General features: G+C 40.0%; 2 protein-coding genes across 2 annotated transcripts; one reads left to right on the top strand and one right to left on the bottom strand.

The window, feature by feature from the left end:
- The first annotated feature begins 711 nt into the window (after positions 1-711).
- On the top strand, positions 712-5,496 carry klf9 (Kruppel like factor 9). Its single transcript, XM_074671352.1, has 2 exons — positions 712-1,570; positions 3,455-5,496. Exons 1-2 carry the CDS (start codon positions 1,165-1,167, stop codon positions 3,733-3,735), a joined length of 687 nt encoding a protein of 228 aa, XP_074527453.1. The 5' UTR covers positions 712-1,164; the 3' UTR covers positions 3,736-5,496.
- Positions 5,497-5,929: 433 nt separating this feature from the next.
- On the bottom strand, positions 5,930-14,387 carry fam219ab (family with sequence similarity 219 member Ab). The gene is made up of 6 exons (XM_074671321.1): positions 14,123-14,387; positions 12,986-13,085; positions 10,361-10,466; positions 9,764-9,844; positions 9,617-9,671; positions 5,930-7,403 (listed from the first exon to the last, which is right to left on the bottom strand). Exons 1-6 carry the CDS (start codon positions 14,198-14,200, stop codon positions 7,245-7,247), a joined length of 579 nt encoding a protein of 192 aa, XP_074527422.1. The 5' UTR covers positions 14,201-14,387; the 3' UTR covers positions 5,930-7,244.
- Positions 14,388-16,333: the final 1,946 nt, after the last annotated feature.

Genomic DNA, 16,333 nt, shown 5'->3' with positions numbered 1-16,333 from the left:
TTATTATTATTATTACCTTGGCTTTGCTGTTAGTTTTTATGCAATTATGTGACTTTGTGTCTTTGTCTGCTCTTTAGTGTTTGAGTTCCATTTATTTTTTTCACTAAATCACACGCCTCATTTTCCAGAAACAAAACCAGGGTACCATGCCTACGTGTAATACCCTCCTCCAAACGAACTTATAGATGCTAAAGGTTGATTACATTAATGTTGGAATAAGGGAGAAAAACATCTGCACATTTTTTTTCCCAAAAAGTTTATCTGTATTTCATGTTTCCAGAAAGTGCGTGTTGCTGCATCTTCGCCAAAGACTGCTTCAAGTGTCTCTAAATGAGCTGTAGGTTTACAAAGAAAATGCAGAAGAAAACTGTGACAGGGAGATGATGATGATAAGTAATGTAATTTATTTGGAAGAATGGGGTTGGAATTGTTTGGAGCTACACAATACCATCTTAACTATAAGTAAATAGCTTTGCGTGTGTAATTGCTTTCGTTCGACCCAAAGGTATAATCAGTTGGTCGATTAATTCATTTTGAACAAAGTGTAACTATATTCCCCAGTTATTTTGAGTCATTGAAAGCAGCATCCGTATGATCCCGCCCCTACCATTGTCTTTCTGTCTGTGATTGGTTCACTCGTCCATCATTCAGCCTTGTATAGGTAATTCTATAAAGCGAGTCATGTTTCCTTCCAGCCAATCACAGCCCTGTTTGCTCATGACACCGTGGGATTCCGCGAAATTGTTTCTTGGAGTTCGAGATGTGCTGCTCGCAGTAAAATAGGACAAGTTGACGCATGTGTGGCAGTGCACTCAAAGGCGGAATAAACGCAGACAATAGCTGCGTGGAAAAGCGCTCTGTTGTATCAATCTGTCGTGAAGAAGAAAAGAAGTTACAAGAGGGAGGAGAGAGGAGGAACCGTGAGCGATTCAGCCCGCTATCTCTCCCGTGGGGGTGTTTATTTCTCCACCCTGCAACCCGAACAAGAAAGCGCAGCCTTTGCGGAATAGTCACATTGAAGACGACACGTGTGGATGGTTAACCACATGTTTCCGGGGAGTGCTGTGGACTGATTACCTTACACCACTCTTTTAGTGGATTTTCATTTGAAAAGGGACTCGTTAATTAAATTGCCTCTCTCCTTTATCTGGATCCACTGTAGTGATGTCGGAGGTCGAGCTCTCTGCAGATTGTGTCCCCAGCAGACCATCGGGTCGGACAGAGGACATGTTGAAAGAGACCCCGGAGAACAGGACTTTACTCATGGTGGCTATGATTTTATTAGACTTGAACAAATGCAGCCCTAACGCCGGAGGAGGCAGCAGATGTCTCGGGGGCAGTGACGCCGGCTCGGTGGAGAAGGTGGAGCGGGGGAGTTGCCGGTTGAACGCCGGGGACAGCCAGAGGGGCTCGGTGGCACCCAAACAGTCCCGGAACAAGAGGGCGACGGCGGAGGCGGTGTCCACCAGACAGGAGTGCCCCGAGAAAAGACACTGCTGTCCTTTCACGGGCTGTGGGAAGATGTACGGCAAGTCTTCTCACCTCAAAGCGCACCTCAGGGTGCACACCGGTAAGTGGTGGCTCTGCAGGCGGCTGAGGTGACACTCCTACCTAACCCCTGTGTTATTTCTGTTGACTTTACTCGCACCAGTCTGTCACTTCGGACATCATTTTTATTTCAGAAGCATATTGACAACTCGATTTAAACTATGCACCGTCCAATTCCTTGGAGCTTCTGTCGAAAGCGAAAGCTGACAACTAGAAGAAAAAGTGTTATGATGTAGAATGCACCTATGACACTGTGTGACAATATGAGTTTAAAACCACATGTTCCTGTAATGAATAACAGATTATAGGAAAGGCGGTCCTGTGAAATATGCCCCTGCTGGGGGGTGTGACTGTCGGGCCCATAACGGGCGAAAGGCAGGCTGAGAGAGGAGGAGGGTGTGGGTGGAGGGGTTGTGTGTTGGAGATCGTGGGGGGCTGTGTTTTAATGTGCTGTTGACACGCACCCACACAGCGATCTGGGAACACCGCGTGCCGCCACTCGTATAAGCGATTAACGTTAGATTGAGGTGTGATCAGTCATCCAAAAACATCACGAGACACTATGTCATCCCAATAACTCTTCACTAATCACCAGTTTTATTAATCGTAGATCATCTAACTACTGGTTACAGCCACATTTCCGTTTGCAGGTCTTATTGCAATAACAGCGACAGACATTGAGGTAGACGTCGACATGCTAGCTTATGATTCACTTGCAGGTCACTGCGACACTGTTGTCCCCACATGTTCTTGTCCTGAAATAACCCTCTCTGCACCACTATTTCCTCATACGTCATCTCCCCCCTCCCCCCTCACGTCGGGTTGTAAACAAGGGCAGACATGTGGTTCAATGGAGCACGTGCAGGAGGAGGAGGAAGCCATGAGTCTTTTTTTTTTAAATCTTTTTTTAATACCCATATCATGAGTCATTATTTCTAAATCAATATGTTCTGTATTCGTTCTCAGGAGTTGTTTTCAACATGCCTTCACAAATTTTTGATTTTCCATGAATCAAATTGCAAAAACACAAATGTGTTAAAACAAATGTGTACTTTCTCCGCCTCCATTATCTTGCATCATTCTGTATTTTTAGAGAGCCTTCAATAGCTTAGGATTTAGATTTTGGTTCTGTAGAAATCTTGAGGGATTAGTTCCAGCATAGGGTGCTTGCATGCAAGGTCACTGTTGTTTTGAGGTCTTGGAGATACTCCATGCTCTTTTTTGACAGCCTTGAAATCCTACACCCCAAACAATTTAAACCAATGACACTCTGCCCACCCCCCTCCTTGAACTTCATACACCCAATTCTGAATACAGAAAATGCAGATTATTGGCATATCTGATGCGTGTACAGTATTTTTACACTGGACTACAACCCCTCCTTATTCCGTATTTCATATTTCTGTTTATAGGATTCCCAACAGACCTTTTTTTTTTTTTTTACAAAGAAGTTAACCTCTCTTTGGCACAACTGACCCAAAACCAAGCCAGTTCACCACAACAGAGGATAACACAGTTTGAATGTGTTTGTTTCTACGAGTTTCGGTAGAACAGATTTTTTGCATTAGTTTACATGTGTGGAATGAAACACTTAAAAGATAATGGTCAAAGTCAAAGTACATTTACAGTAATTTATTGTTACCATCAAATGATGCAGGGGAAAACTTTACATTTTTTCACATAGATTGGTTTTAATAAAGACAGCAGCAGCAGAGTAACATTAAAGGATGCAATATCAATATGGTTTTATAAGTAAAGCAGCCTGGTCCATGGGTCCCAAAACAATAAGACGGAAAAACAATATCAGCAAAACATATAAGGGGATAAGGTTATTATGCAGTTCAAGAGAAGTCCTTGAAAGTTTACTGATAAAAACATTTGTGTGTATGCGTGTGTGTTTCCTCAGGTGAGCGCCCCTTCGAGTGTACCTGGCCAGACTGTGGTAAGAAGTTCTCCCGATCAGATGAGCTGACACGTCACTACCGCACACACACAGGCGAAAAGCGCTTCAACTGTCCCCTGTGTGACAAGTGCTTCATGAGGAGCGACCACCTGACCAAACATGCCCGGCGACACGCAGGCTTCCATCCCAGTATGCTTCAAGGTTGCGGTGCGGCCAAGAGACGCCGCTGCTCTGTGTCCTTGTCCTCCTCTGACTCTGGAGACCAAAGCCCTGCTGGGGTGTGAGAAACGCCCACATTCTGTACATACATATACATAAAAGAACATGAATTAAATAGAGAGTCATGTGCAAACACAGACACACCCACTTGTGAAATGTGCGTGCACCATAATTCAAATTCTGTCAAGACAGATGAAAGCCTGACCACTATTAGAAGAAGTTTGTTTACGCACGTCAAAATTTGCAAAAGCAAACAGAAACAGGAATAAGAACCTGGCTGTAATCAAAGCAGATGCCCCCCGCCCCCCACCCCTCTCCCATTGCATGAGATGATTCGTGTTTGTTAAGGGGTTTCAGCTGTCATACAGGCTCTTAATGCTTTGCCATTTTGAATTACTTTTTCTGTGGTGTATTTTCTTTTTGTTGGATCAGTGTGCAACCTCAGAGGCATTCGTGTACATATAAAGTTTTTACAAACACTACATGTGCTCACTTTGCAGCACACACCTCATTTGCAATAGAACAATAGAGAATAGAGCTTGGGTGAATATTGTTGTTGCACACATACAATCAAATTTGTACAGTAACTCTCCAGTCCAGGACAAGGTGAATGTACAGTATAGCAACAGTATTATCATGTAAATAGATTAAACAGTACTTGAGATGGATGATATACTCAGTATACTGTAATTAAATGTTATTAGAGAGTAATAAGACAAAGTTATTATGTAGAGAATAACAGACTGTCATATGTTTGGTTATGGACTTAGTAAGTCATGTATATTGTGAGCTTATAGGTCTAGGCAGCGTGTTGGATCCTTAATGTTGTCGAATCATAATACATTTTGAATAACTGCAACACAATACCTTTGAAAGGACCCACATACACATCTCTCTTTCCCACTGAGTTGTGTTGCTGGTGCAGGAAAACACAACAGGGTAAAACACATTTAAAGTCAAGTCTGAGACTTCTCTTCCTCACTTGAAGTCAAAACACTTTTTGGGTGAAAAACATAATAATTCATGTTAAGTTTAAGGTCTGTAAACTGTAAACAAGGACATCTGTGCCTTCAAGAGTTTGTACCTGAGAGGAATTTCTACATTTTCAAACTGGGGATAAACTACCTAAACGAACATCATCAGATTCTTTGTGTTAAAGTTCAATGACTGTCTCATATGCCAACAGTGCCAGTTGCTGCACATGGAAACAAACTTTTGTTTACTCTTTATCTGGACAGCATCGTTTCAGGGAATAAAGAGGTGCATGGTGGTTTCTAGAAAAATATCACACCCTGGTGGTGGCATGGAAGCACAGCATTTCTCACAATAGAAACTCATACAAACTCCTCTGAATTATCCTTCAATTTGGGGCAAACTCTTCTGAAAACTTTGTTTTTTAATCAGTAACTTACATCATGCAGCATGTTTGTATGTATTTGTTTGGTACAGCATTTTTTTAATCGTCTGATAATCTTTTATAATAATAATAATGGTGTAAGAGGTCTTTTTCCTCCACTGCAGGAGCCAAAAACATTGTTTATATCAGTTTTTTTATACGTGCCACGCATTACAACACCCGGTAAAGTGAGGTGTCATTCACCTCTCAGGACTCAACTACAAATCTTTGTAAAGTGAACTGTTTTTCGTTTTTGGCATATTGATGACTGTGATTAGATGTTGGTGCCTTTCAGGTTGAAGTCGTTACTTCTGATGCTACTGTACCGTTATCAGGGACTGTCACTGCAGACCCACTGTTATTGCAATATCCATGACTGTGTAATAATTACTGCTCAACAGTTTTAACATTAAAATGATTATTCTTATTACCCATCTGCTCATTATTTTAGCCTCATTAGGAAGCTGTGACTGATAAAGAAACTCAGAACAGATAGACATGGTCTGTTTGCTTTGTGTTTATTGTTTTCATACACTGCACATATCAATAACACTGTTAAATACTGTAATGGAAGTGTTTACAATACAAGAAAATCATTTCAAAAAGGCAAACAGAAAGAAACAAGAACCACCCGTGTCTCAATGGAAACAAAAAATTAATGTTCCTAAAATAAACCAAACGATCAACATAGCAAGTAATACACACTTTCTTTAGACTTTTCTGTACTTAAGGCAAACTCTAATTACAAATTATCATTTGATTAAGAGAGGGACAGGATATTAGTGCTCTAAATCACTTGTCACAGATGTTGCAAGTATGCAACGAAATCCCACCCATTGGTTAACCACTTTTCATTAGTATGCTTGCGTGTGTGTGTGTGTGTGTGTGTGTGTGTGTGTGTGTGTGTGTGTGTGTGTGTGTGTGTGTGTGTGTGTGTGTGTGTGTGTGTGTGTGTGTGTGTGTCAGAAAAGCAGTGGTTCATGTGTCTGGCATGAACCTGTGTGCTCCTTTAATAAAATTAAATCAGAAATGTAAAGAGCGGACTGTCCAGTTTTAATCAGGGTCTGTGACACTGAGAGATGGTGTAGTGGATGTTAACACAACAGTGTGTGCTGAAATATTTATCTCTTTATCCCCCCCTCCCACAATCCCTTTGGCTTTAAAATCGTGAATTCAGTGGGCACCATGTAATCTTCCCTTTTTGACACAGTTCATTTCAAATAAGACACTGTCACTGCTATGCAGGAAAGAGTTCACAGATATGTAAAGGGTCCCGAAATAAGAAAAAACAGTGCAAATGAAAAACAATACAAGTCAAGCTAATGTCATAAGAGCAGCAAATGATTGCACTTAAAATTGGGGTGAAGAAATCAAATGTGGAACAGGCGTCTAACTTCTATTTCCCATTTAACTATTCTGTCTAGTGCTCCTCATGCAGTTTGTTCTTCAGCCATTCATGTTCATACATTCAGTGCTAAAACCCAGAAACACCTCAAGCCAACAGGGCAAAAATAAAACAAAACGTGTTGAAGGTGTTGTAAACGAGTGCAACAACCTGGCCTGTGCTACATAGCAACCCTGTACACTACAGTACATACAGTACCAAGCAGCCTGTGTTTGGGGTATCAAGACCACAGTCCAAGCTTTTAAAATATTTCCACATCAACACATAAAATCATACTGAGCCCTCATTTTTAAAAAACTAAAGCATTTAAAAAAACATTAAAAAAAGAAACATAATAGAAAATGCAACCCAGAATCCAGGTAAGCAGAACAGTATGGGTATGACAGTATTTCTTATTTCTCAGGGTGAGGGGAATCACTTTACAGCATCAAATTTCCTTTTCTGTCTACAAATACCAACATTACATCAGGAGAGAGGTTTTCAAACTCAAGTGCTCGTCCTACCATAGGAGGAAACCACGACTTTTATTCATGTTTTAAATACATATTTCATATCTCCATATGTCTACCCTCAGCTGGATTTTAAACCAAACTCTCTATATGTTAATCTGATTATTTGTCATTGTCAGTATCATCAAAGCACTTAACTGTCATTACAATAATCTACCAATGCTTCACCAGCACCTCTCTGGCAGCGATGGAAACTCACAGCAGATGAAGATTGGGGGTTATACTGTGTGGAAAGGGGAGGGGCAGATGGTCAGAGGGGTGGGGTTACTGTATTTGACAGGTGGTAGAGGAGGTTGCCTGGCAGCACATGCAGGTCGGGTTGACTGATTTGGGCGGGATCAGATCCAGGTCCTCGTCATCCGGGATCTCATCTAGGCGGTAACCATCTTTCAGCAGCTGGATGTTTAGATCCTGATTGATTTGCTGGAGAAAAGGAGTAGAGGAAGAGAAGGTTGACGGGTTAGGTCTTGTTTTTTTTTACTTTGGAGCTGCAGGTCAGAGCTGGAATGCAGGGCACTTGCTGCTGGGCCATGAGGATACAACACTGGAAAACCCAAGGCAGGCTCAGAAGTGATGGAGCTGTGGATTGACGTCACACCTCTTAAATGTATTACATGTTAAATGGGCCAAATCTCTCACAGCTCAGTGACTCCAAATCAGAAGTCTTATTCTTCAACTACACTGCTCAGATTGAAAGCTCCTGGGTTCACTGCCATCAAACATCACATCAAGAAACTCTGTTTCGGTTAGAAGTCGACCTGGAAAATGCTATTCACACATTCTGCCCCTTTTATGAGGTAACCCATAAATCACTCTCTGGTCTCCAACCAGTCCAAAAATGCAACAGCCAGGCTTCTTACTGGTTTTGATAGACACCATCACATCACTTCTGTCCTTGCTTCCCTCCTCCTGCGTTTCAGAATTGATTTTACCAATCACTCTCAGAGCCTGTCTCAGTCTTGCCCAGAGTTACAATATAGAACTGTTGACACCATATGAGCCACCTTAAAGCCTAAGATCCTCAGGTGGGGCTCTTCAAAGTCAAGGCTCAAATTTAAAAGGTGTTTGGACCTTTTCCACCTGAACCTCTGGTACAGTCTGCTGCCATACAGATTCTTGGGTTGTCTTTATGCAGACACTCATGGCTATGGACAGTTCTTAAGTTAGTGTGCATTAGGTTTTCTCTTGCAGTTTGTCTTTTACACTTTGCCGATCCATTAAAGAGCTCTGCAGGACCTGCATTTGTCAACAAAACTGTCAATCAAAAGGCAATACTCCTCTCTCTAAAATGTTTTTTATCTCTGGTACACAATTCCCAAAAAGAGCTAAGGAGCCAGAGTGAAGCTCCTGCATTGGCCATACCAGGTGAGCTAAGAGTACATGACTGTAAACGATGAACAAAAGTAAGGGTCATGATTCTAATGTGAAAGAATTTAGCTTTAACACTCTTGTCAATTTTGCATTTGCAGAAAAACAAAGCATGCTTTAACTGTACAGCAGATAGCTTGCTCACATGAGAAGCAGCAATAACAAGTGCAACAAGTGAAGAATCTGAAAAAAATATTATTTGACATTTTGGTGCTACAGCTGACACTGCTTTTGTTTGTGTAGTAAAAGTGAAACTAAAGCCAGTCGCTGGTTCACTCAGCACCAAGATCCCATACCGTAAGAACAACCAGGGCCTACCAAACTAACCTACTCACATCTTGTTTGTATTAAATGTACATAAACTGGACTTGTTGAGCTCCTTGGCAACAAAACACACTTAATCATTAATTGTCAGATTTGAAGAATGTTTAAAAGTTTTTTCTTTAGCAGCTTGTGACGTAACTTTGGTGTAACTTACAATGACCGCTATGATCTGAGTTATTTGACACTTAACCACTAAAGCTCTGTCAGGAATATGACGACTTCTGTTTGGTGTCATTTTTCTTCTTTTGCACATAAAGAATAATCGAACTTATTATAAAAATCCTACAATTACCCACATTTTTACATGCAGACTACGGTGGATAAATAATACCCCCTGTTGAACAGAGTAAAGACCAGTCACATCTCTTACCTGTTCATATCACATTGCAGTTACACAGGTTGCACTGTTATGGTTTGCTAACAACTTGTTGTTATTGTAAACTGGTTACACATATTGTTCTAGTCTGTGTTACAGAATTTGATAAAGATGCAAAAATTATTTCCAACAACTTGGCATGTACCCACACATTTAAACCCACAAGCCTGACACTGTTAAAGATGAAAGATGGATGTAGATGTGGAGGGGGAAGATACCTCTGGGGGATAAATATGATAATATTTCTGCAGCATTAAAAATGGGATTTTGAGCAGCAGACACTCAAAGATAACATTTTATTTTTATCCCCTCTTTGTGTCTCATAAATGTGTTTGTGCAGGTATGCACACAATAAAGCCATGCACTTGGAGGGAATGTAAACGCCCACAGAATTATCATGGATGAGAGGGATGGATATAAATGGATTTACTCAAGACTTAAAAAAGACATGCTGTCAGCTTCTCGACACTGATAGAAAATAAAAGTAAAAGGTGAGGGAGTGAGGGAACGAGAGGATAAATGTGATCATATGCGTTAGGAAGCAGAAGCTTCTTCTGTCAAATCCCACCTCAGCAGAGGAATAGCCTGATGAAGAATATCTCGACATGTCAAAGTCATCATCACTGAAACAAAACAAAAACATCAGTCAGGTTTTTTCTTGTGTTAACGATGTGAATGTTTCAACAAGTATGTGAATATTTGTGTTTGTGGTCACCTGTCTGTGTCTAGGGCCACCAGGGGCTTTTCATCAGGACTCTGGTCTAAAGAGGAATAGCCTTTATTGGGCACTACCAGCCTGTGAGGAGGGAAGAGAGAAAGATAGAAGAAAGAGGAGAATAGATCAGAAAGCAAAGAGTAACATTGTATGACAGAAAGAGGGGAGGAAGAAGTGGATAAAGGGGCAGAGCAAGCAGAGAGGTGAGTAAGAACATGACTGGCTGAGATGTTGAAAGTAAAGGACAGGAAGGGCCTACAGGCAACATCATACCCCATCTTCAGCAACAACAGCAGCATGAAAGAGGTCTCTTTTCTATCTCTTACAAAGCCAAAATCAATAAAACTATCCTCGTTTCAGTTCTACTGACAGGAATCAGACATTGGTGTATAACTCATGTTGCTCAGCTCATGAAAATACTGTGTGTTGTGGCTTTGTATGCCTCTCCTGTAGTCCTAGCTAGAGAGACCAAGATTTAAACCCTTAGTGAATGAATAAAGCACAATTACTTCATGTCCTAAAAATCCACCCAGCACTAACAAAAGATTGAGAGCTTGTTTTCTGGACTAGGCCAGGACTACAGTTTACACTTCTCACCGTGTTCTGGCCATGACGTTGTTCTTCTTGGGCTGCTGGTTGACTGGACTTCCTACAGTGTTGCCGTTCTTCAGTGACCCCTTCCTGGCCAACTCTCTCTGTTTCTCTACATTCACAGAACAACAGAAATTACTTGCATGATCATTCAAATGTTGGAAGATGGTCATGATATCAAACTTGTAATCTGCAGACAATAAGAACAAATACTGTATAGAGACTATGCTATTTAGTTAGATGTAGGTTTGTGGCAATGTACCTCTCTTTAACAATAACTTACTTAATAACCCATAGGCATATACAGGTACAGTAAGTTATGGAGAAACAGAACATATAAATGTCAGCGATGGTATCCGGTGTTTACTGTTACTTACTGAAAAGAGACTTGGTTTTTAAACATCTTTTAACATTTGTTATTTCTTTAAAGATTTTAACCAAATGTTACCCAATCAATTCTCTAACTTCTAAATAAAGAGAAAACAATGACCTTTACCCTTTCAGCCACATTTTCTGGGATGACCTTTGTCTTATTTTGGACAGAAAACCGGACATAAAAGTCATTTGTTATTTGTAGTTTTGCTTGAGAGTCACTTTGAGAAAAAGATATGTCTTTGTTAACTGACTTGAATTCTGTAGATGAAATTCAATTTTTTACCATAGTGAATTCATGAAACCAAAACGTAACATTAACATAGCCTTTACATCATATGGTGACTCCCACCTTGAAACTCTCTCATACCAAACACTGAAGCCCTAAAAACCAAAGCTGATTTTAAAGTTGCTTGGTTTATTGTTATTTTATGTCTTTCTTTTGTTTTCTCTCTTATCTCAGTGGACTTTTACATATTTTTTATAAATGTATTACACTTCAGTCACACATCCCTTTCCCAATCAATTAAATGTTTTGTATTGCTCAGGGAATTTGATAATTAAAGCCTGATCCAACTTTTTCCCCTGTGTCTCAAATCATGCTTGAGTAGTTACTTCATCCACAACCCAAAAAAGTTTGTACACGAGGAGTTTTATACAGTGTGTTTGTTGACAACACAACACAGAATCACATGCAAAAGAATATGTTGAGTTTCAGTTTAATTTCTATTATAGGGCTGGTAACACAACTAAAAAATAACATCTGTCTGGCTGGATTATAAAACTCCAACCAAGCAAAGTGTGGCTCCTCACTTGTTGCGCATTTCCTTAATTTGACTGATAATTGTTTTTTTCACCACAACTGTCACAATATTATTGCTATCGTTATTTTTACTGTTATTGTGAATTTTTTTTGGCCATAATAAATTTAAAGTGAAAATCTGATGTAATCAAAAGAGATTCATACAACACTGCAAATCTTGTGAAATTTCCCATGAGATGTGAAAAGTTATAGATTAAATTAGCCAATGTTTGACAAAAAAAGGTGTGATTGTCAATACTTAGGTGGTGTGATGTTCAGTGAAAGTAGATTCTCACTTGGAGAGTGCCAGGATATCTTTCTATACACTACGTCTGCCACAGAACACAATGTTCTTTTCATTGAAGGGATGTTAAAACTGACACTGTTGTTGTATTTGTTTAGTGCGGTAAAATATAACAATATAGGACAAGGCATCCAGAAACAACATTGATCATAACATATTTTCTCTCTTATTTCTCACTCATTTAATTACTATTACTGTTTAAAAAGTAAGTGGGAAAAACTTTTTTTTTCATTTTATTTATTCAATATCTTATTCAGCAAATTAACTAAAAAAAACAGCTCTTGTTTTTTGTTTTATTTTACTTGGTTCTTAAAGACAGGAGAGAGGGAATAAAATAAAAATGATGATAATACAGTCACTGCTCACCCCTGGACTCTGTCCAAGGTGCTGAAAGGAGCCTTTAAGGACTGTGGCTTTTCATAAGGATTAAAAACTCAAACTCCCTTGTACAAAACAAGTTACAGAAGCCCCTAAAGAGAGGGTACAGTTTGTTAGTGCCCAAGTCAATTAAATGAATGGATAGTTGCTTATTTAATTTTAAAAATAACCAACAACACTAACAATGGATTCTTTGTTAAACTCACTTTTTATCTTAGCAAGTCAGATTTGTTTTTCGTTTGTTTTTTAAAGAAGTCTGCTCGTAATTAATTTTCATAGGTTTTAAATTAAAACTTGGAAGGTATGTCACTTTTATTGAGAAAATAAATAAGTGCACTGCCTTAGGAGCACATCCATTTGGGGATACTAAAATTCAAAATTAGTACATTATTGCCACATTAATAGTGTATAATTGATTTTTGATTGTATTATATAAATGTGACTTAAGTAGATGTCCAGAAACACACTGGACTGACTGGACAGCAATGTAACATCACATTCTTGCTCTGCTTTGTAATGGAAGGCTGTCTGAAAACTGATCCTCCCTATTCAGATTCCAGTACTCGATTAAATCATATGGCCCAGCACAGCTAAACAGTCTCTGTACAGTTCCTCTGCCTCCGTCTTGTCTTAATATCTCACATCTGTACAAATATTACAAGCAGTTATATTCAAATGTCTTTTAATTAAAAGTAGATTGCAAGAAATCCCACAGGGTCACATTTCCATCAGATACTGATACATTTTTTCTTTAACATTATGAATTCCTACTTACCTATTTTCATCTGCAGAGGTGAGGGTTTGTAGTTGATGGTGACAGGATCCCCCTCTCTGGTGTCTGAGTCCGCCTCTGAGGCTGTGGACGAGGCTGGATCCTGGAGACAAACAGGAAGACAGCATGGAGAGAAATATGAGCCGAAATGGGCATTACTGAGGCATCTATAAATTTTTAATATCGGTTTGTAACACACAGTAGAATTCACTATGCCCAGAACATGTGAATAAAACAATACATGGATACATGAAAAGTGAGGAAGAGACTCCTTTTATATCTAAAGAGAAGTGGGTGAAGAGAAGGCATTTCATAAAATACTCAGAGCTCACACTAATTCAGAAACCCTTACAAAGTTTGGTTAGGACCTCAAACTGGTGTGAATCAGAAACCCTCACAAAAAAAGATGATGAGACTGAACTTGGAATGATCCGAGGTAAGTCCAAGGAAGTTCCTGGGTACTAAGTTGAGAAACGGTCTGAAAGGGCACATATTTATCAATGGCACCGGGGGGCGGGGGTATGTGGACGCCTGTAGACTGCAGGTCAGACTGCTTTGGGTCTAGTCTGGCTCTGTAGCGGCAGCAGAGGCCGCCCTGTAGACTGCATTCGTCCAGGGCCCCGCTGCAGGCCATGGAGAGCATCACCACATCAACCACGCTGATTTTAAAACCCGAATTCACAAGTTTTACTGCGCAACTGAGCTCATACTATCCGTACAAGACCCATTTCTGATCACGTCATGGCGACAACAGTGGCGTCGAAGCCAGAGCTCCTTGCTGCATGGATGCTGAGGATGAAGCAGCAGCGAATGCTGGGATGGGATGCTTGTTTTTCGCCAGACATGACTGATGCTGCTCACTGCGCAGCACACCGGACGCTACTTATACACAAAATTAACGCACAGAATCCTCTGAAATGCTAAGGTTGACCATTTAGCTGTGGGCTACACAAGTTCCTGAAAACGCTTTACAGCTACATCAGCCCGTATTACGCATGGCAAGCAGTTGATGGATTTGTCGGTAGCCCAAAGCAGTATGAGGGAAGATGAGAATCGTGCAATAAGCTTCCAGGATGATAAAAGTACTCATGTTTCAGACAAGAAAACAAATACTGATTTTTCATATCAAATATAACTTACCAACGGCTGCATCTCAGCCTGCATCTCCGCCTCCTGCACGGCGCTCGGCACCTGAAATCTGTCGATTTCTTCCATCATTTTGGCCACGCGCCCCTTTGTTGACTTCTTCTACGGACTAAATGTTGGTAACTTGACGTTTCGACGAGATATGTGAATGATCTCAGATTTGTATCGATCCCTGTAGGTCTCCGATAGCGAGCTTCATCCCAGCAGTCAGTGGGCTATGTCAATGGTGGTGTGACCAGTTTGGTGACGGTGACTCCACCACCCACTTCCGGGTAGGGCACCCCAAGCAAGGGTCCGGGGACCTGAAAACGGCCTGCATAAGAGGACCAGGGTGGTCTTCATTAAAGTGGGTGAACTATTAAAGTGATTTTAGAATCACTAAGATAATTTTGCTCACAAAAAATAAATGAATACGATTGTTTTTTTCCACGAGTTATTGTTTTTTTTTTTTATTAATATTAACTAATGTTCATCATATTAAAAATGAATTAATTCAGTGTTAGGGTTAATTGGTGCAACCGTTGCAACAATCAAATTAAAAGAATGACACTCAAAGTAGCCATGAAATGAAGTGTTAAACAATTTAACCAGGATTTAATCCTACAGAATATCTCAGACATCGCTCTGATTAATGTATTATTTATAAAATAGACAGACCAGAAACAGACCACTTACCAAGCTTTTATTCAGACAGTTATTAAACATTTGTCCTAGACAACATATTGAAATACGGAAAGGACTCGTTAAAAAAAAAAAAATTAAACACAGTCATTTGTAGCTATAAAAGCACTCAAGCACATTTAACACGAAGCAGGCTAAGCAGGGCCTTCTTTGGACCCTGAAGATTTTTACTGGGGCCTGAGATCCAAATCAGTTCAAGAATCTAATTGTATTTTATCAAATTAAAAGGGCCCAAGCCCAACCCCCCAGGGTTGGCAAGGCCACTTGGAACCCTGGGAGGGGGGACGGGCCTGAGCACAGAGGATCTAACTGTAACCCAAGGGATTAATATTATTTGGACCTGAGCATTGTTTCAATGCCAGGACCCAGGTGTATTTTGTCAATTAGTACAACAGTAAGTATAACTATTCATTGCTTTGGATTGACTTTTGAGGACCTCAGTATCCTAAAAAGCCACCCAAGTTCATATGTGTGGCAACTACGATTAGAAAGAAAGAAAGAAAGAAAGAAAGAAAGAAAGAAAGAAAGAAAGAAAGAAAGAAAGAAAGAAAGAAAGAAAGAAAGAAAGAAAAGCTATTTTACAGGTGTTCAGGCAGGGCAAATTGGTTCATTTGCGCCCCCTAGTGGTTTTCAAAAGTTGTGCCCATAAGGGTAGCGTCATCATAAAAAAAAAAAATCATCTCTGTGCTCGTATTCAGGTCTTTGAGACTTCATGAAAGGTCTCAATGTCATGATGAAATGTCAACAGGAGGTAAGATGTTTTTAAAAAAGTAACAAAAATCACTCATTTTTGAGACATTCCAAGTGGCCCTCTGAAAGTTATTATGTCTCTACTGTTCGTCTCATAATCCTTTTAACAGCATCAAGATACCTGAAAAAGAAGAAGAGGACCAGAAGAAGTAGAAGAAGACTACTTTTAGAGTCCCCAGCCAGAACACATCCATCATTAAAACTACCTGGACAATACTGCCATAACCACTATTGTAACCCTACAGTAAAATAGTATTTTGAAAGTTAGGAGCAAGAAAGCGTTTTAATCAGGTTGTGTCTTATGTCTCCTAAATTGCACCTATGAACCACTCACCTGAATCCTAACCTCTACCACGTGGGATGGATGCAACGGAGTGAATAAATTAAAGAAGGGAGATGAGATTTTATACAACATGACATGTTCTCTCCTTGGCTTTACATGATATAACGTGTATTTTTTTGTAAGAGGCCTGCATATAAGAAAAAACACTGAGCTACCAAGGAAAAAGGGAATTGCCTACTCATTTTTTAAGCAGGACAGAAAAAACAGTCAATATTAAATACCCAGTTACACTGTCCATGGTGTTGAAACAAAGCAGACTGGCAGCTGTCACTCAGAGAGAGGGACATGGAGACTCTACAGCTGACTGTAAATCTTACACTCAAGCTGATTTTGATCAGGTTTATAAATATTTGCACTTACCTCTTCTTGGTTTTCACTGGTATGGTAGCATCTGCACCGTGTCTATAATTGGATAGATTGAGAATGAAAAT

The sequence above is a fragment of the Halichoeres trimaculatus genome, unplaced genomic scaffold (genome assembly GCF_033239565.1).
Source record: "Halichoeres trimaculatus isolate MK-OKI-2021-1 unplaced genomic scaffold, fHalTri1.1 fHalTri1_scaffold_5, whole genome shotgun sequence".
In the NCBI taxonomy this organism is placed as follows: Eukaryota; Metazoa; Chordata; class Actinopteri; order Labriformes; family Labridae; genus Halichoeres; species Halichoeres trimaculatus.
The sequence above is the reverse complement of the archived record's forward strand: the minus strand, read 5'-3'. Positions and strand labels throughout refer to the sequence as shown.